This window comes from Archocentrus centrarchus, chromosome 17 (genome assembly GCF_007364275.1).
Source record: "Archocentrus centrarchus isolate MPI-CPG fArcCen1 chromosome 17, fArcCen1, whole genome shotgun sequence".
In the NCBI taxonomy this organism is placed as follows: Eukaryota; Metazoa; Chordata; class Actinopteri; order Cichliformes; family Cichlidae; genus Archocentrus; species Archocentrus centrarchus.
Window position 1 is genome coordinate 977943 of NC_044362.1, and position 18541 is coordinate 996483.

The following is an 18541-nucleotide window of genomic DNA, read 5'->3' on the forward strand; positions in this document are numbered from 1 at the left end:
TCGCCTGATCTTAACCCCATAGAAAATCTATGGGCTGTTGTGAAGAGGAAGATGTGATACGCCAGACCCAACAATTCAGAAGGGCTGAAGGCCACTATCAGAGCAACCTGGGGTCTCATAACACCTGAGCAGTGCCACAGACTGATCGACTCCATGCCACGCCGCATTGCTGCAGTAATCCAGGCAGAAGGAGCAACAACTAAGTATTGAGTGCTGTACATGCTCATACTTTTCATGTTCATACTTTTCAGTTGGTCAACATTTCTAAAAATCCTTTTTTTTGTATTGGTCTGAAGTAATATTCTAATTTTCTGAGATACTGAATTTGGGGTTTTCATTAGTTGTCAGTTCTAATCATCAAAATTAAAAGAAATAAACATTTGAAATATATCAGTCTGTGTGTAATGAATGAATATAATATACAAGTTTCACTTTTTGAATGGAATTACTGAAATAAATCAACTTTTTCATGATATTCTAATTTTATGACCAGCACCTGTACGTGCACCAATTATGCTTACATGCGTCCTCACCCCCTTCTGAGCAGGTGAACTCCTGCTTTTATTAGCCCCTCAGCTCCCAAATTAAACATCCTCGATTGCTCCCCTTGTGTTTTAGTCCATTCCAGAAGTACAAGTTGAGGAGTTGAGGCAGCAGGAATTTACCAAAATGAGACATCCTCTCTTAGAAGCCTCATTTTAAGGTATCAATTAAAAATAAACCGCAGCTCAACTGCATCATAAATTGTTTCCTTATGGACATTTTATATTTACTTTTAATTAAATCCACAACATGGCACAATGTGACGATGTGTATTATACCATTTTAGTCCCAACAGAGATGTGGGGGGCAGAAATCTAATCATCATAAAAAAATGAAACAAGATATGGTGCTTTTATTGTCTAACATTCACATACATTCACACTCTTGCATCAGAGAGCATACTTTGAGTTCAGTATCTTGCCCAAGGATACTTTGGCATGCAGCCTGGAGCAGCCAGGAATCGAACCGCTGACCTTCTGATCAGTAGGTGACCTGCTCTATCTCCTGTGCTGCAGCCACTCAGCTTTGAAATAATTAAAGTGAAAACACAAAGCTGTGCATCCTTGTTAACATAAAAACATTTCCACCATAAATTGGTTCAGAAAAGGTACAAACTTGTGCAATTAAAAAAGAAAAAAAAACACCAGAATGCAAGAAGCAAAGTGCCTTGTGTGTCCCTGATTTACACATTCACCTAACACACTAAAGGCCCCTGACCTGAGACCAGGCGGAGTCACAAATCTCTTTGGGGTTGCATCATGAAGCACATCTGCTGTAAAAACCTGCTAACTCAAATATGTGGAGCTGTTGTGAATAAAGGAGCAGCTGACAGAGGCTTCCTTCACAGGAAGTGTAGTGTCTGAATCACAAACTGAAAAATATCCCACGTGTGGTTTTGCTGAGACCGAATGAAGCGTTTAGTTAAATGACACATACCGCTGCCTCATCCTCAGTTTGTAGTGTTTTTCTTTTTTTGCATCTGACAGCAGTTAAATTTGTTTGAATAGACCTAGCACTGCACCAACAGTCAGCAACAGACCACTCACCATGTTACTGTGAAGAACTTGTGTTACATTCCGATGATTTTTTAGTTTAAAATTGTGGGAATACAGAAAAGGCAGCTGTGGTTTTAGATTTTCAGTCGCTGAAAAAAATACAATCTGCTTCTGTAAAATTCATCATATATTTATTACACAATCTGAAGCCTCTAAATCATCAGTCAAACACAGACTTTATTTATGAATAATCTTGCACAAAGACATGCAATAAACTCATACTACTGAAAGCTCTGCTAAGCCCAAACCTTAATTCTTAGGTTTTTTTAAAGCTTGATTTTTCAGGAGAGCAGCGTTTCCTGTGTGGATGATAAAGTGACACAACAAATTACAGCTTTAACACCTTACAAAAATGCAGCTCCCATCTTTTAACTGTTCTTAAGATTCAGTTTCTTTTCTAAGAGCATCTTTGAGCCACCACAGACAGAAAGTTGCCATGGAAACAAAATCTTTCACATGGATTGGTCTTTTTTTTTTTTCATGTTTCACAGAAATCAGGCTTCTCGCCTGTGTGAGTTCTCATGTGGCTCAGTAAGTTATTCCTATATCCAAAACATCTTCCGCATTTTTCACAAGAATACGGCTTCTCGCCTGTGTGCGTTCTCATGTGGACATTCAGGTGAGAGCTACACCTGAAATTCTTTGCGCATGTTTTGCAAGAATACTGCTTCTCACCTGTATGGACCGCTGTGTGGTGCTTAGCTGCTGATGAGTAACTAAATCTTTTCCCACAGGTTTTGCAAAGGTACGGCTTCTCACCGGTGTGGGTTCTCATGTGTAACAATAAAGTATAACTAACTTTGAAACATTTCCCGCACGTTTCACAAAAATATGGCCTCTCACCTGTGTGAGTCCTCATGTGGATCAACAAGTTATTGCTATATCTGAAACCTTTCCCACATGCTTCACAAAAGTACGGCCGCTCACCTGTGTGACTTCTCATGTGGGCGGTCAGGTTAGAACTGGAACTGAAGGTTTTCCCACATTCTTCACAAGAATAGCAGGTATCACCTGTGTGGATTGCCATATGTCTCTTAAACGATGATGGGTCACTAAATCTTTTCCCACAGACTTTACAAAGGTACGGCTTCTCACCTGTGTGGATTCTGTAATGTCTTTTCATTTGGAACTTATTTTTAAAGGATTTCCCACAAGCATCACATTTTACAGACTTTTTACCTGTGTCAGAGTTGCACTGACTCTCTGACATGCAGGAATCTTTTGCATTGTTCTTGTTTCTTTCCTGATCTCTGCTCTCAGATACAGCAGAGCTGTGAGAGAGGAGCTGCTCCCTGTCTGGTTCTGGTTCACTGTGGGCTCCTTCCTCAAGAGTAGCAGTCACCATAAAGGTATCAGTCTCCTCCTTCAGTACTAGTTGCTCTCCTTCCTGACTGCTGTGGAGTTCCTCCTGTTCCTCTTTAATCTGTGGAGGTTCTGATTCCTCCTGGTCCAGACTGGAGCTCCTCTCCTGGTTCCAGAGCTGCTGGTCAAGAAGGACCCCCTCCTCCTTACAGACATGCCACTGTGGGAGGTCTTGAGGTACAAAGAGAGGTACCAAATGGGTTACTCATGTAAAGACAGAATACACATCTGAGCAAACAGATACAAATACTCACACAGCAGAGTAAAACTCTAATACCAGAGTGCCCCAGTGTGTGTGACCCCTGTGTTCTGACACTCTTGTAAGCAAAGCTCAGATTATGCTGTACTCTCTGGAGCTTGAAAAAGGCGACTGGACTTCTTTTTGTTTCTTGAAGACGTTTCACCTCTCATCCGAAAGGCTTCTTCAGTTCTCAACCAAATGGTGGAGAGACCCAGGTATTTAAACCCCTGTGGGCGTAGTCCCCTGGAGGTGGTTATGACCCTCTATTGATCATGTGCGTGAACACATGTGCCCAGGTGTGAAGGGGGCGTGGGTCATATTTAATCAGTGGTTTCAGTTGAAACCAATTTAGGACTCCGCTCCATTGTTTCCTGTGGCCTATTGAGGTCACTGGAACAAAGGTGTGAATGGGGGTTGAGACGTCTGGGAAGGGAGCTCAGGACAGCACTGTAAGCGGGGGAAAGTTGGTGACGTAATCCACCTCCTCTGTTCAATGATGGTTGTTCACAGTGGACATAGATGGCTTCTTTCACTCCTCTTTCAAACCATCTGTTTTCCCTGTCCAAAATGTGAACATTGGCATCCTCAAAAGAGTGCCCTTTTTCCTTCAGATGCAGATGTACTGCTGAATCTTGTCCTGTCGAGGTGGCTCTTCTATGTTGTGCCATTCGTTTGTGAAGAGGCTGTTTGGTTTCACCAATGTAGAGGTCCGAGCACTCTTCACTGCACTGAACAGCATACACTACATCGCTGATCTTGTGTTTGGCGGGTTTGTCCTTGGGATGAACCAGTTTTTGTCTTAGGGTGTGACTTGGTTTGAAGTATACTGAGATGTCATGCTTGGAGAAAATTCTTCTGAGTTTCTCTGACAAGCCCGACACATATGGGATGACAATGTTGTTCCTCTTGTCCTTCCTATTCTCTGTAGTTTGTGTTTGGCCTTCATTCCTGTGCATCTTAGCTGATTTGATGAAGGCCCAGTTGGGGTAACCGCATGTTTTGAGGGCTTTCTTAATGTGTGTGTGTTCCTTATGCTTCCCTTCTGCCTTAGAGGGAACACTTTCCGCACGGTGTTGTAGGGTCCTGATCACCCCAAGTTTGTGTTCCAGAGGGTGGTGGGAGTCAAAGAGGAGATACTGGTCTGTGTGTGTGGGCTTCCGGTAAACTTCAATGTTGAGGCTTCCATCTTCCTCGATAAGCACCGCACAGTCCAGGAATGGTAACTTGTTATCTCTGGTGTCCTCCCTGGTAAAACGTATGTATTTATCCACTGAGTTGATGTGACGAGTGAAGGCTTCTACTTCATGGGTTTTGATTTTGACCCAGGTGTCATCTACATATCTGTACCAGTGGCTTGGTGCCATCCCTTTGAAAGAACCAAGAGCTTTACTTTCCACTTCCTCCATGTAAAGGTTGGCTACAATGGGAGACACTGGGGAGCCCATGGCACATCCATGCTTCTGTCTGTAGAATCCATCATTGTATTTAAAATATGTTGTGGTAAGGCAGAGATCTAAAAGTGCACAAATCTGATCTGGGGTGAGGCTGGTTCTGTTCAGTAAGGAATCGTCTTCCTGTAGTCGTCTTCTGACGGTCTCCACTGCCTCAGTTGTGGGTATGCAAGTGAAAAGTGAAACCACATCAAAGGACACCATGGTTTCATCTGGATCCAGTACAAGATTCTGGACCTTGTTAGTAAAATCTGTAGAGTTTTCAATGTGGTGGGGTGTGATGCCAACAAGCGGTGATAAGATGGTGGCGAGGTGTTTGGAAATGTTGTAGGTGACCGAGTTTATACTGCTGATAATGGGTCGAAGTGGGACTCCTTCTTTGTGGATCTTTGGGAGTCCATAAATGCATGGAGTGGCTTCTACATTTGTGGACAAAGCCCAGCTCGCACAACACATCAAAGGCAAGGAAAGACAACTACGTAAATTTCAAACTCTGCAAACCAAGGCATACCATTCATCTGTTAACAAACAGGACGACACGATAAGCAATGGAAACCAAGGAAAGTGGGTGAAGAACCTATCAGACAGGGTCCTCACCAAACCAGAAGAAAATGTGCTAGCCAAAGGACTCAACTTTGCCATAGCCCCACAACAGCTTCCTATAGTAGACCTCATCACAGCGACAGAAACCGCTATAAGAAATAACAAACTTTCTCATCCTGTAGCAGAACAGATCAGGATGAAAGTTTCAGCCACTCTCTCCAGTGCAAGACTTCCTCCATCCAACCTCACCATTCAGGAGAAGAAGGCCATCACAGCCCTAAGCAAGGATCAAAACATCACCATACTGCCAGCCGACAAGGGGAGGTGCACGGTTGTGCTGAATTCATCGGATTACCACAACAAAATTACTACACTCCTCAGTGACAACAATACTTATGAGGTCTTGAGACGTGATCCCACAAGCAACTACAAGAAAAAAGTTGTTTGCTGCCTGCAACAACTTGAAAAGGAAAAAGCCATTGACCGCCCCACTTACTACCGCCTGTACCCTGGAGAAGCCACTCCATGCATTTATGGACTCCCAAAGATCCACAAAGAAGGAGTCCCACTTCGACCCATTATCAGCAGTATAAACTCGGTCACCTACAACATTTCCAAACACCTCGCCACCATCTTATCACCGCTTGTTGGCATCACACCCCACCACATTGAAAACTCTACAGATTTTACTAACAAGGTCCAGAATCTTGTACTGGATCCAGATGAAACCATGGTGTCCTTTGATGTGGTTTCACTTTTCACTTGCATACCCACAACTGAGGCAGTGGAGACCGTCAGAAGACGACTACAGGAAGACGATTCCTTACTGAACAGAACCAGCCTCACCCCAGATCAGATTTGTGCACTTTTAGATCTCTGCCTTACCACAACATATTTTAAATACAATGATGGATTCTACAGACAGAAGCATGGATGTGCCATGGGCTCCCCAGTGTCTCCCATTGTAGCCAACCTTTACATGGAGGAAGTGGAAAGTAAAGCTCTTGGTTCTTTCAAAGGGATGGCACCAAGCCACTGGTACAGATATGTAGATGACACCTGGGTCAAAATCAAAACCCATGAAGTAGAAGCCTTCACTCGTCACATCAACTCAGTGGATAAATACATACGTTTTACCAGGGAGGACACCAGAGATAACAAGTTACCATTCCTGGACTGTGCGGTGCTTATCGAGGAAGATGGAAGCCTCAACATTGAAGTTTACCGGAAGCCCACACACACAGACCAGTATCTCCTCTTTGACTCCCACCACCCTCTGGAACACAAACTTGGGGTGATCAGGACCCTACAACACCGTGCGGAAAGTGTTCCCTCTAAGGCAGAAGGGAAGCATAAGGAACACACACACATTAAGAAAGCCCTCAAAACATGCGGTTACCCCAACTGGGCCTTCATCAAATCAGCTAAGATGCACAGGAATGAAGGCCAAACACAAACTACAGAGAATAGGAAGGACAAGAGGAACAACATTGTCATCCCATATGTGTCGGGCTTGTCAGAGAAACTCAGAAGAATTTTCTCCAAGCATGACATCTCAGTATACTTCAAACCAAGTCACACCCTAAGACAAAAACTGGTTCATCCCAAGGACAAACCCGCCAAACACAAGATCAGCGATGTAGTGTATGCTGTTCAGTGCAGTGAAGAGTGCTCGGACCTCTACATTGGTGAAACCAAACAGCCTCTTCACAAACGAATGGCACAACATAGAAGAGCCACCTCGACAGGACAAGATTCAGCAGTACATCTGCATCTGAAGGAAAAAGGGCACTCTTTTGAGGATGCCAATGTTCACATTTTGGACAGGGAAAACAGATGGTTTGAAAGAGGAGTGAAAGAAGCCATCTATGTCCACTGTGAACAACCATCATTGAACAGAGGAGGTGGATTACGTCACCAACTTTCCCCCGCTTACAGTGCTGTCCTGAGCTCCCTTCCCAGACGTCTCAACCCCCATTCACACCTTTGTTCCAGTGACCTCAATAGGCCACAGGAAACAATGGAGCGGAGTCCTAAATTGGTTTCAACTGAAACCACTGATTAAATATGACCCACGCCCCCTTCACACCTGGGCACATGTGTTCACGCACATGATCAATAGAGGGTCATAACCACCTCCAGGGGACTACGCCCACAGGGGTTTAAATACCTGGGTCTCTCCACCATTTGGTTGAGAACTGAAGAAGCCTTTCGGATGAGAGGTGAAACGTCTTCAAGAAACAAAAAGAAGTCCAGTCGCCTTTTTCAAGCTCCAGAGACTACTATGACCTGGATGACTGAGAATCTACACAGACATTATGCTGTACTATTGATACCAGTGAACTCCATATTTTGGCTAAATTAATACGGTAATAATGGTTTCATTTGACTCATCGTGAGCTCTCAGCCCTGGGTTGAAGGACTACTGTTACATCTTTACAGTTAAAAATATTATGAACAATGAGCCCTGAGTTATCACACCAAGTTCAAACTAAGTTGACTAAAGTCAAACTAAATTTGGGTGGACCTTGTGAACCTTCTTTAAACAGATCCCTCCCTCCCTGCAGGTATCGCTACTACACAGAGAGAAGAGTGGAGGAAACTTCTGTCTGAAGGTCCCAGAATGTTAGCATGAGATGGTCAGTAGGAGTTTTGTCTGTAGAACAGTTCTAGTGTGGACAAACTGATGTTTGTGCTTCATCTCCAAAATGGCACTATCATGGGTTCACAAAGTCTATAGTGTAAAGAGAGGGATTCTCCAAACAGGAAATGTAAAACATCACTGACGTGAAGCTTCGACGGGAACCTCGCTCTTTTATGGGTGCTGTTCTTCTGCACTCACAGTACGCCAAATCTGCAGTCTTTTTTGTTTTCTATTCTTTTTATGAGGATATATTAGTTTTCATAGCCTGAAGCAAATCAAAGATTGACAGGCCTGAGGTTTTAGGGAGTTGGAACAGTGGTTACTCTCTGATGTGTTTATCAGAGTGTGAATGTGAGATAGGAAGCACTCGTGTGTGAATGGGTGTATAAAGTGCTTTGATTGCTCAAGAAGAGTAGAAATCACTTTTTCCATCCCTTTAATCCAACTTTGTTATGATTGGATGCCCCTTGAAAACAGCAGGTTTGACCAGCAGGTGGGTGTGGCTGCTGTGTGCCTTATTATCCACTCTCTCTGACATCATACTGTTCTTCTCTATCAGCGTTGAGCTGAGAGTTCATTTTACACACCTGCTCTGTGCAGCTTCATCTCTTCAGCATGCTGGACGAAACTTTTCTCTTCATGTTTGCTGTTGCACTGAAACACCATGAAGAAATCAGTCTCCTCCTTCAGTACCAGCTGCTCTCCCTCCTGACTGCTGCGGAGTTCCTCTTTAATCTGTGGAGGTTCTGGTTCCTTCTGGTCCAGACTGGAACTCCTCTCCTGGTTCCAGAGCTGCTGCTCAGGGAGAGCCTCCTCCTCCTCCTCCTTACAGACATGCTGCTGTGCGAGGTCTGCAGCCACAAAAATATTAAAAGTAATGACAGAAAAATACACAATTGAGTAAATATGCAATACAATTGTTGGTGTGTATAAAATCAGCCAAAACCAGGATTTATAACGCTAGATAAATAAAACCATCACTTGCGTCTCTCATGCAGACTCACACACACCCTCTGTGCCTTTAAATCAACACGTGCATATTTAGCAGCCGCACGGATCCATCAGGAAACAAACAGCATTTCTGTCTCAGCTTCCGGTTACTGTCGGTTCTAATAACAGATTTTGACTGTTGTTGCTCATAATCTGAGCCTGAAATCAAAAGTAAAGCAGATGCATTATTAATCCAGCCTTTGATCTTCGTTAGGACGAATGTATCTATACTGAGGGAACATCCATCCATCTTCTGCTTATCCTTTTCAGGTTTGCGGGTGGGGTGAGGGGTGCCTATCCCAGCTGTCATAGGCAGGGTACACCCCCTGGACAGGTCGCCAGTTTGTCGCAGGCTAACACAGAGAGACAGACAACCATTGACTATGGGCAATTTAAAATCAGCAGTTAACCTAACCCCACTAACCGCATGTCTTTGGACTGTGGGAGGAAGCACGCAGACACGGGGAGAACATGCAAACTCCACACAGAAAGGCCCGGGCCTTCCTATGAGCCTAAACCTAGCTGCACCACGAGCTCTGCTTCAGCGTTCAGACCTGCTCGGGGCTCCTCCTCCTCATCACCATCATCAGGCTCTTCTTCAGCAGCAGCAGTTAGCCGCTCGTTGATAAACTCTCTCAGATACTGAACTGAAGGCATTGTTACTCCAACAGCTCAGAGACCACAACACAACCCACTTCCTGCTCACTCACGCTGAAACTAGCGCTACTTCCGTATTTCCTTTGTTTACTTCCGCCTGGTGTTTCACGCGTTCATACAAAACAAGACAGTTGGCTTTGGTTCGGCTTTCTACATGTGAAAGTCTATGTGGGAGCATTTCTTCCGCATTTCTCAAACATAAAACATCATCATAACCATCATAAAAGGAATTTTTAGTTTTCTGATTTAAATTCAGCAGATTTGAACAAAAGTCTCCATAAACTGGTTGGCTGTTAAATTTCTGTAGTTTGTTAGATTGTAGTGTTTGAACCATGTGAATTACAGTCATTTCTAAATGGAATAGTTAATTAAACATATTTAAAGAAACCACAGCATCACTCAGTGCGATTCTGTGGAAAATGTAAATAAAACAGAATCTCATAAAACCAGATTTTATTCACAACAGAACATAGAATACATATCTAATGTTTAAACTGAGAAAATGCAAAATGTAAAGAAACTTTGAGCTCATTTTGAATTTGATGGCAGCAACACGTCTCTGAAAGTTGTTACAGGTCTGTATTTCCCAGTGCGCAGCATCACTTCTGCTTTAACAACCATCTGTAGACATCTGGGAACTGAGGAGAGCAGCTGCTGGACTTTTGGGAGAGGAATGTTGTCCCATTCTGTCTGATAGAGGATTCTAGCTGCTCAGCAGTCCCGGATCTGCTTTGTCCTGTTTTTGGTTTCCTGATATCCAAATGTTCCAGCTGGTGAAAGGTCTGGACTGCAGGCCAGTTCAGCACCCAGACTCTTCTACTATGAAGCCGTGATGCTGGAATAGCTGCAATATGAGGTTTAGCCTCATCCTGCTGAAATATGAAGGCCTTCCCTGAAGAAGACTTTATCTGGATGGGAGCACATGTCGCTCTAAAACCTGTATAAACCTTTCAGCACCAATGGAGCCTCTCCAGATGTTCCACTGATGTACCTCCACACCATCAGAGCACTCATAAGCCAGATGGTCTGTAATTTTCTAGCACAAAGACCGAGTGTGTGAAGATGGGAAAAACAACTTGACTGTAGGCTGTGTCCAAGGCCATAGCGCATTTTGTTATCATGCAAGTGCTACATGGTGGTGGGAACCTGAACTCCCCATGGCTAGTGGAACAAGATTGTATCAACACAATAGTATAAAGGAATGGGTGTTATTCTGTGCTTTGTTCAATGCTGGTGCGAAGGCTGTTCGTGCTGTATTGACCCCTTTGCAAAGGTTATATTAGAAAATCAGTTTGGTTTCAGAGCTCAGTTTATTTTTTCCACCACAGAGTGAAGAATAAACTAAACTGAAAGTTCATTAAAATCACAGCATGGATTCAGCAGTGCTGCAGATGATTGTGTTTCATATCTTTATTTACTGGAAGATGAAGCACAAAGTGCACTGAGAGGTTTGTGAGTCTGTGCTGAAAGCTGTCAAATGTAGTGAGGTGTGGTTTTGGTGTTTAACATACAGTGATATGAGAGGAGGAACAGGCTGAAGGAGGAGCAACACTGTCACAGAGCAGAAAAGGACTCCCACTGTCAGATCCATTCAGTATCTAAAGCATACAGAACAGATAGTGTGTGGAAGATGCTGTCACTGCATTACTGGCTCATGTTTCCTTTGTTTCTGATCACACTAACAGGTAGGTTAAAGCAGGGAGAAGAAATGTCTTTAAAGGATCTGTTTGCTAGAAATCACTGGAACAGGCGCTCACAGTTTAACATCGTCTTTATCAACATTTCTCTCTTTAGGTGTCAGCTGTGATCAACTCACTGCAGTCAAGGAGGAAGAGTCCAGTTTAGAAGGCACCACTGTTATTCTGTCCTACAGACTATCCAGAGATGCTAAAAGCAATGATGATTTCTTCTATTATCGACAATATCCAGGAAAACCACCAGATTTCCTTTTGTACATCTCAGGGATGAATATTTCAACACCATCAGCGTCTCTGAAATCAGCTGCAAGGTTCTCCACAAAACTGACTGGAAAAACCCGTCTGGATCTTCAGATCTCCTCTGCTGCAGTGACAGACTCTGCTGTGTACTACTGTGCTCTGAGGCCCACAGTGACAGGAAACAGCAAAACTCTGTACAAAAACCTTTGGAGCAAAGACAACAGAATACTCCACAACATCCACTAGAGGGAGCCACAAACTGTTGTATTGTGCAGTTTGTGGGAGATGTTGGATTCCAGCAGCTCATCAATCCTGTATGTCAGGACCTCCTTTCCTTTTTAGTCAAAGCAGCATTTCATGTTTCTCTAAATGCAGCCCAGTGGAAAAGCTGCCGAGTCACAGTTTTATCACCTGAGATATACAGTGATGATAAATGGTTCTTTATGATTGTGTCATATTTTGCTCACTAACAAAGAAAACCTGAGTGATGTTCTTTGGTCAGTGTTAGGTTACATCAGGGTTAGTAGACATCATTTAAATTGAAGATGATGATGTTGATTAGAGTCACTCATCAGATTTGACCTGTGAAAGCTCATGCTTATAGCCTGAATGAATATATGAGTTGGCTAAATGCAAAAAGAGAAGGAGTACAGGTCATTACAGTCTGTACACAAATCTGCTGAAGCTAACAGTGTAAAATACCATGTGGCTTATCTCTGTGTTTCTTTTCCCCACGCTGCACCACGACACCTGATCTGGGGCCAAATGCCACTTTAACCCCTGATTAAAATTGATCATATTCTGCAGCTGGTTTATTAACTCTGAGTTCTGGTGCTGACCAGAGGTGGGAGGTAACGAAGTACAAATACTTCGTACTGTACTTAAGTACATTTTTTAGGTATCTGTACTTTACTTGAGTATTTATTTTTCTGAGTACTTTTTACTTTTACTCCCTACATTTTTACACAAGTATCTGTACTTTCTACTTCTTACATTTTCAAACAGACTCGTTACTTTTTAACACGTCAGGGAGAAGTTTGCATTTCTGGTCACTCCGCCATCAAACATCAAACGATCTGAGCCTAAACGGAGGAATAATAACACATAAGAGACAATCGTACTGGCGTATCCTCCATCACCGGGCTAATCAGGTACAAAGGGATTAAATACACAAACCCATATAATTCTACAGCCTGTATGCTGTCAGTGTAGGGGATGGAGATCAGCTCAGATAGCTGTGAAATACTGGGTTACATCTTTGTGAGTTCAGTTCATCCACACAGAGCAGTAAACCTCAGAGTAGCAGGTCAGCTGATCACAGCCTGCACACCAACATCATTTACTGCAGCTCACAATAGAAAGTTGTGATTCTTCTCCCCATGCAGAGCCACTACAGCTGATCTTAGGGTTCCTCCACCTTCTGAATCCCACTGTAACCCCTGAGTATCCTCATGTTGGTGTTTAGGTGGAGGCACAGTCACCCTCTACTATGGAGGACACAGAGAACAGAGCTGTGTTTAAATTCCCTTTCACTGTTTGTGTCCTACATAACAGATTCAAGCTGAGTGCATTCATTAGAATTAAAATTTAGATTAGAATAATGTTTGTATTCTCATGTATTATTTTATATTATTACAATAATATATAATGAGGTTCAGTTAGCTTTACACAAAAATAGCAGGTAGAAACGTCCTCCAAAGAACTACTTTTACTTTCTTACTCTGAGTACATTTCAGAGCCTGTACTTTTTTTACTTAAGTAAAGAAGGTGAACCAGTACTTTGACTTTTACCAAAGTATTTTTAACACAAGTACTTGTACTTCTACTTAAGTACAGAATGTCAGTACTTTTGCCACCTCTGGTGCTGACTATTGCTGTGCACTAGCTTTGTGAAGCAGTTAATGGTTCATGTTAAAGAAAAATACGCTTTGCTAACCTGTTTATTTGCCCTGCAAATAATATAAACAGTAATCCATATTTTTTAAGCATAACTTTAAGCCTGAGAAGCATTGAGGAGCTCAGTGATGAAGAACATTTGTGTCCTTGTGCTTGCGAACAGTAAAAAGTGCTCCATCCTCCCTCCTCACAGTGACTCCAAATGCTGCTAACAGTCTGTGAAGCAGGAGGAAGAGGAAGTGAACATCCAGCTCAAGGAGGAGACAGAGGGCGACATCACCAAGTAGGCGGTGCCCTCCTTCTACACTGTGTTCAACCATTGTGTCAATAATAAGTGCTGCTGTGAAGAGAACAATTCTCAGACTGAATGTTGAACATCAGCTAGTTTCTCCTGCTGATTTCAACCTTGTTGTACAGATGGAACATTGGCTGTGGATTATTCTTGCTGCTCTTTTCTTTGGTAAGATACAAACATCAACATGTTTCCTCTGCACAGGTTTCAGAAAAAGAGGGGATATAAATTATTTTTTATTACTTTATGTTCAAATAACATCTTTAATGTGAAACAGGACCAATGTCAGATCCCTCTTTCTTACTGTGGTTAAAGAGACTTGTGAACCTACAAATTGTTCTCCTTTAATCAATCATCTTTATTGATTCATCTCTTCCTCTGCATGTTCTGTTCTTCCTCAGAGTGTAAAGGAGAAGACAAAGTGATGCAGCCAGCAGGAGATGTGACTGCTGCTGAAGGAGACACAGTTACACTTGGATGCACATATGAAACAACAGCTTCATATTCATATCTATTCTGGTACAAACAAGAAGCGAAGGACTTTCCAAATTATGTTTTACAGCGTGGCACTACTGGAACAGCAGATAATGCTCCAAAGTTCCCAAAAGACAAATTTAATGCTGAGCTCAACAAGACATCAGTTCCTCTGAAGATCCAGAAGCTTCAGCTGTCTGACTCTGCTGTGTACTACTGTGCTCTGAGGCCCACAGTGACAGGAAACAGCAAAACTCTGTACAAAAACCTTTGGAGCAAAGACAACAGAATACTCCACAACATCCACTAGAGGGAGCCACACACTGTTGTATCTTTTAGTTTGTTAGGATACGGCACAGATTCATTTCACTCATGTGACAGAGCTGTGATGAAAACCTTTAGAGGTACATTTTAGGCAGATTTATGTTTCCAGATACACTCTTGCAGATTTCTAACTGGCCACTTGTGAGAAATGTAGATAATGTGCAGAACATCAACCTCCGTGGGTTTTATTACAGTCTCAAAATGATCTCCCAAAATGATCTTGTTAATATATGGTGACAATTTCATTTTGGAAACAAATGCAAGTACAATTTGATCACTCAATAAAGTTCCAGCAGACAAGAAAAGATCCTAAAATGTGAGAAACATAACAAAATGCAACATCTCAGGGATGCATCAAACTGATTTAAAAAAAAAAAAAAAGCTTAGCTTTGGTTTGTTCATCTATCTGATATTGTTGATTATGATGATGATTAGTATTATGACATGCACATTACAAAAGGTGCACATGTGTCAAAAGTGTTGAAGATTTCTGTGTTTTATGGGTCTTGTGCGCAGCTCTGGCAAATTTTCAGGCTACACAGAAGCTGCTTTCAGCTGCTCCCTGCGGGGTCCTCACAGCAGGCAGTTCCACATGTTTGATGCTCTTCCTGATGCTACAGCAAAGAGATTTGTGCTAGAGAGAAGAAGGAGAAGCAATCTGGCTGGTGAACCTAAGGCAGCCCTGGATGTGACTCAGATATATATAAATGTGAGTAAAACAGTAGAGACACGAGAGCAACCATATCAGTAATGGCTGTAGTTTTAAAAACCGTTCCACATGGTTGTACAATAAATCCCAACAGTTACTTTTGTTTCACCTTCAATAAAATATGTGTAAATTATCCTGTTAAGGTTTCATGTCTTGGGTAAAACTGGTCCTGATATTGTACGATAGATGCTTTTCTCTAAAAATAAGTGTTTTAAAATCTAAAAATCTACATTCTTCCTCCACTCTGAAAGATGAATTAAGGATTAATCATCCATTTACTAATGTAAAATAAGCTATTAATACCATCTAAATAGAACTGTAGCTCAAAATTCCATAAAGACACTTATTCTGAGAGAGTTTTTGACTCTGCTCAAAACTGACCCACACCATCCTTTGAAATATGAACAATATACAAGGATTCATTTTTCGTTTTGCCTTTGAAGTGTAGCCACGCCAATATGGAAAGAATACTGTGGTCTTATTTGGAGATTTCTGAAAACTAAGTGGTTAGTGGTCATATCCAGCTATTGCCACCAGATGTCACCCTACTAATACTTTTGATTATTAGTGGGAGGGTTGAACTAAGATAAGTATCAGGTACATTTAGTGAGTTCATTCTGTGTAGATGCTTATTTGAGTTGTAAGCATATCAATGTAATATTTTACAATATTTTCCTTGATCTTGATTTTTCATAATTCAGAACACACACACACACACACACACACACACACACACACACACACACACACACACACACACACACACACACACACACACACACACACTTTTGTGTCACCAGCTGAGATAAGATTTGGTGCCTCACTTACACTGTTAGACCACCAGAGGGCACCAGATGCAGTGATTTATTGAAATGTGCACTCATAAATTGAAATACAGTACACAGTAGTATAGTATAAAGTACATTTCATGGATTCGGGTAAAGAGATGGGAACAAGTCACAAGTAGAAACAGTGTCTAAACATACAATTTAAAAGTAGTTCTTTGCTAAGTTGTCTGATATGCCTTGGCACAACACGGCACTGTAAAAAAATAATTTAAGAGTAATTTAAGAGAATTTTTTCTTAAATTCTCTTAAATTAATATTAATATCAATATCAAAAATACAACTAGACACTGAATTATCACATCTAATGTAAAATAATGCAAAAAAACAGGAATCTGGGAATAAGCATGAGTTTTAACCATAGACCCAGAGTTTAAATTCATTTGAAACTGTGACTCTTAGCCTTGTCCACCCTAATTGGAAAATTCAAACATATGTTTTATTTGTTATTGTCTATCATCCACCTGGCCCTTACTCAGAGTTTCTGTCTGATTTAGTGCTCAGTTCAGATAAAATAATTATAGTGGGTGATTTTAACATCCATGTAGATGCTGAAAATGACAGCCTCAACACTGCATAATATCTATTATTAGATTCAGTTTGCTTCTCTCAAAATGTAAAGGAGCCCACCCACCACTTTAATCACACTCTGGATCTTATCCCGACATATGGCATAGAAACTGAAGACTTCGCAATATTTTCAGGAAACCACATATCTGTGTGATATGCAGGGTTCTCATGTCATTAAATCTTTTCTCACAACTGCTGCAGGGGTAGGGTTTCTCTTTTGTATGTATCTTGTAGGCATTCAACTCACCACTTTGGTAAGAATATATCTTTGATATCTGATGAGAAGTTTTGCTGTTTTTAATGCATTTAAACCTTTTTTCATAGGTGTTACCACAGTAAGGTTTCACAAATATGAGCCACATGTGAGCATTCCAGAGGTCAGGAGCTGCAACCTCAAATGCACAGGCTCCTTTAGTTTTCAGTCTAGAACGAGGAACCACCAACTGATTTTGGCCAGAAGAACCCAATGGTCTGTAAGTTATGTAAGCTAATGTACACAGGCATTTGACCATGCAGAGCTCTGAAAGTGATCACCAACATCTTAAACTGAAGTCTGAACTTTATAGGGAGCCAATGCAAAGACAGACAAAATAGGTGTCCCATGAGACTACGTAGTAGGGTTTAATCCCGGGATCCGGGATTCCCGGGAAATGCGATCAGAACCATTTCCCGTTTCCCGGGAAACGTTAGACGGGAAACCGGGAAAAAAGTCGCGCGCGTTGATTTGACTTTCAGAAAGAAAAGAAAGCTTCAGAATGTTAAATTTAAGGAAATATTGAGAGAAGGGTTCGTTTAATGCGAAAAGCATTACTCTTCATTTCAGGCACGTTCAGCCTCCGTTTAAGGCTTCAGCCTTCATCTCAAGCGTTTTAATAGAGGTATTACACAGTTGTACTTTTTTCCTCTTTAATTTGTTGAAATCGTAGGCAATGTGTTTACCCTAAGGTATTTTGTATTATATAATTTTATATTATATATTGTTATATTGCATTATATAGCTTATAAAATATGCCTGCCCTGAACAATAAAGAACTTCGAGTGTTTCTTTTCCTCGTTTGCAGCCGCTTACTAACAATCATGAATTAGGATACGGGCCTAATGTGTGAAGAAATTATCATGAAATAGATTGCTTTAACATATTTCGCTTTTAAAATGGAGTTGAGTAAAATGTATATTTTTTAGGCTATAAGGATCGGCCAGTTTTTCAAAAGACGATTCACAGCGAACCTACTTTAACCCTCAGACACGGTGTTATAAATTTGCTGTTGCCAGAATGGCAATGACCAAGTCGTAGTGCATTACTCAAGGCCCTGTGTTATGCCATATTATAGTGTAGTACGGTAGTTAACTTTTCAATGACTATTACAGCGTTCCACTGGTGGAGATATAGCGCAACAGATGTCGCCACGACAGCGTGGCTGAGCCTTTATCAATGCTGTGGAGATGAACCGTATTGTTTTGCACCAGCAGTTGTAAAATAGCTTGTTATAATTCCATGTACAATGGAGGAATATTCGAATTATATTTGTTAAGGAAGTGTTGAGGAACGATACAACACCGCATAGCTCGAGCACTCAAATGCCGAGATGTAGGTTTTATTGCGTTAATCAAGCCGACGTTGCCCCCTACTGGGCATAACAGGACATAGCTGGAAAGCTACCTCTACAATATCACAATAGGTTAAGGCCGACACAGGCTACAGAAGGCCTAATTAAAATAAAAAAATAAATAAACTTTTTTCCCGGGATTCCCGGGAAATGGCTCGTCATTTCCCGGGATTTGATTCATGTCATTTTCGGGAAAAATATTAAACCCTACTACGTAGGGGATCTATTAAGTAGCCTTCCAGCTGCATTTTGGACCATTTTCAGGCAATCCAAAGATGACATACGGAGACCAGTGTACAGTGAATTACAACAATACAATAGTGAGGAGACAAAAGCATGGATAATCATTTCCATTTCAGATTTGAACACCTTTCAACTGAGTCAGGAAATATTTTATAAAT

General features: G+C 41.6%; 4 protein-coding genes across 4 annotated transcripts in view; 2 read left to right on the forward strand and 2 right to left on the reverse strand.

The window, feature by feature from the left end:
- LOC115795213 (zinc finger protein 2 homolog) overlaps positions 1–9501 on the reverse strand; it is a 500950-nt gene extending 491449 nt beyond the window's left edge. The window contains exon 1 of the mRNA XM_030751034.1: positions 9477–9501. Within this exon, the coding sequence (XP_030606894.1) occupies positions 9477–9486 (10 nt within the window). The 5' untranslated portion in view covers positions 9487–9501. The remainder of the gene's footprint in view (positions 1–9476) is intronic.
- The window catches only part of LOC115795251 (M1-specific T cell receptor alpha chain-like), a 111338-nt gene that overhangs the window by 2235 nt on the left and 90562 nt on the right, over positions 1–18541 (forward strand). The gene's annotated exons all lie outside the window — the stretch shown is intronic.
- On the reverse strand, positions 1625–9555 carry LOC115795224 (zinc finger protein 391-like). The gene is made up of 3 exons (XM_030751052.1): positions 9384–9555; positions 8427–8690; positions 1625–3131 (listed from the first exon to the last, which is right to left on the reverse strand). Exons 1-3 carry the CDS (start codon positions 9484–9486, stop codon positions 2077–2079), a joined length of 1422 nt encoding a protein of 473 aa, XP_030606912.1. The 5' UTR covers positions 9487–9555; the 3' UTR covers positions 1625–2076.
- The window catches only part of LOC115795247 (immunoglobulin kappa light chain-like), a 29720-nt gene continuing 23694 nt past the window's right edge, over positions 12516–18541 (forward strand). The window contains exons 1-4 of the mRNA XM_030751078.1: positions 12516–12574; positions 13513–13602; positions 13737–13779; positions 14013–14319. Of these exons, the coding sequence (XP_030606938.1) occupies positions 13522–13602; positions 13737–13779; positions 14013–14319 (431 nt within the window). The 5' untranslated portion in view covers positions 12516–12574; positions 13513–13521. The remainder of the gene's footprint in view (positions 12575–13512; positions 13603–13736; positions 13780–14012; positions 14320–18541) is intronic.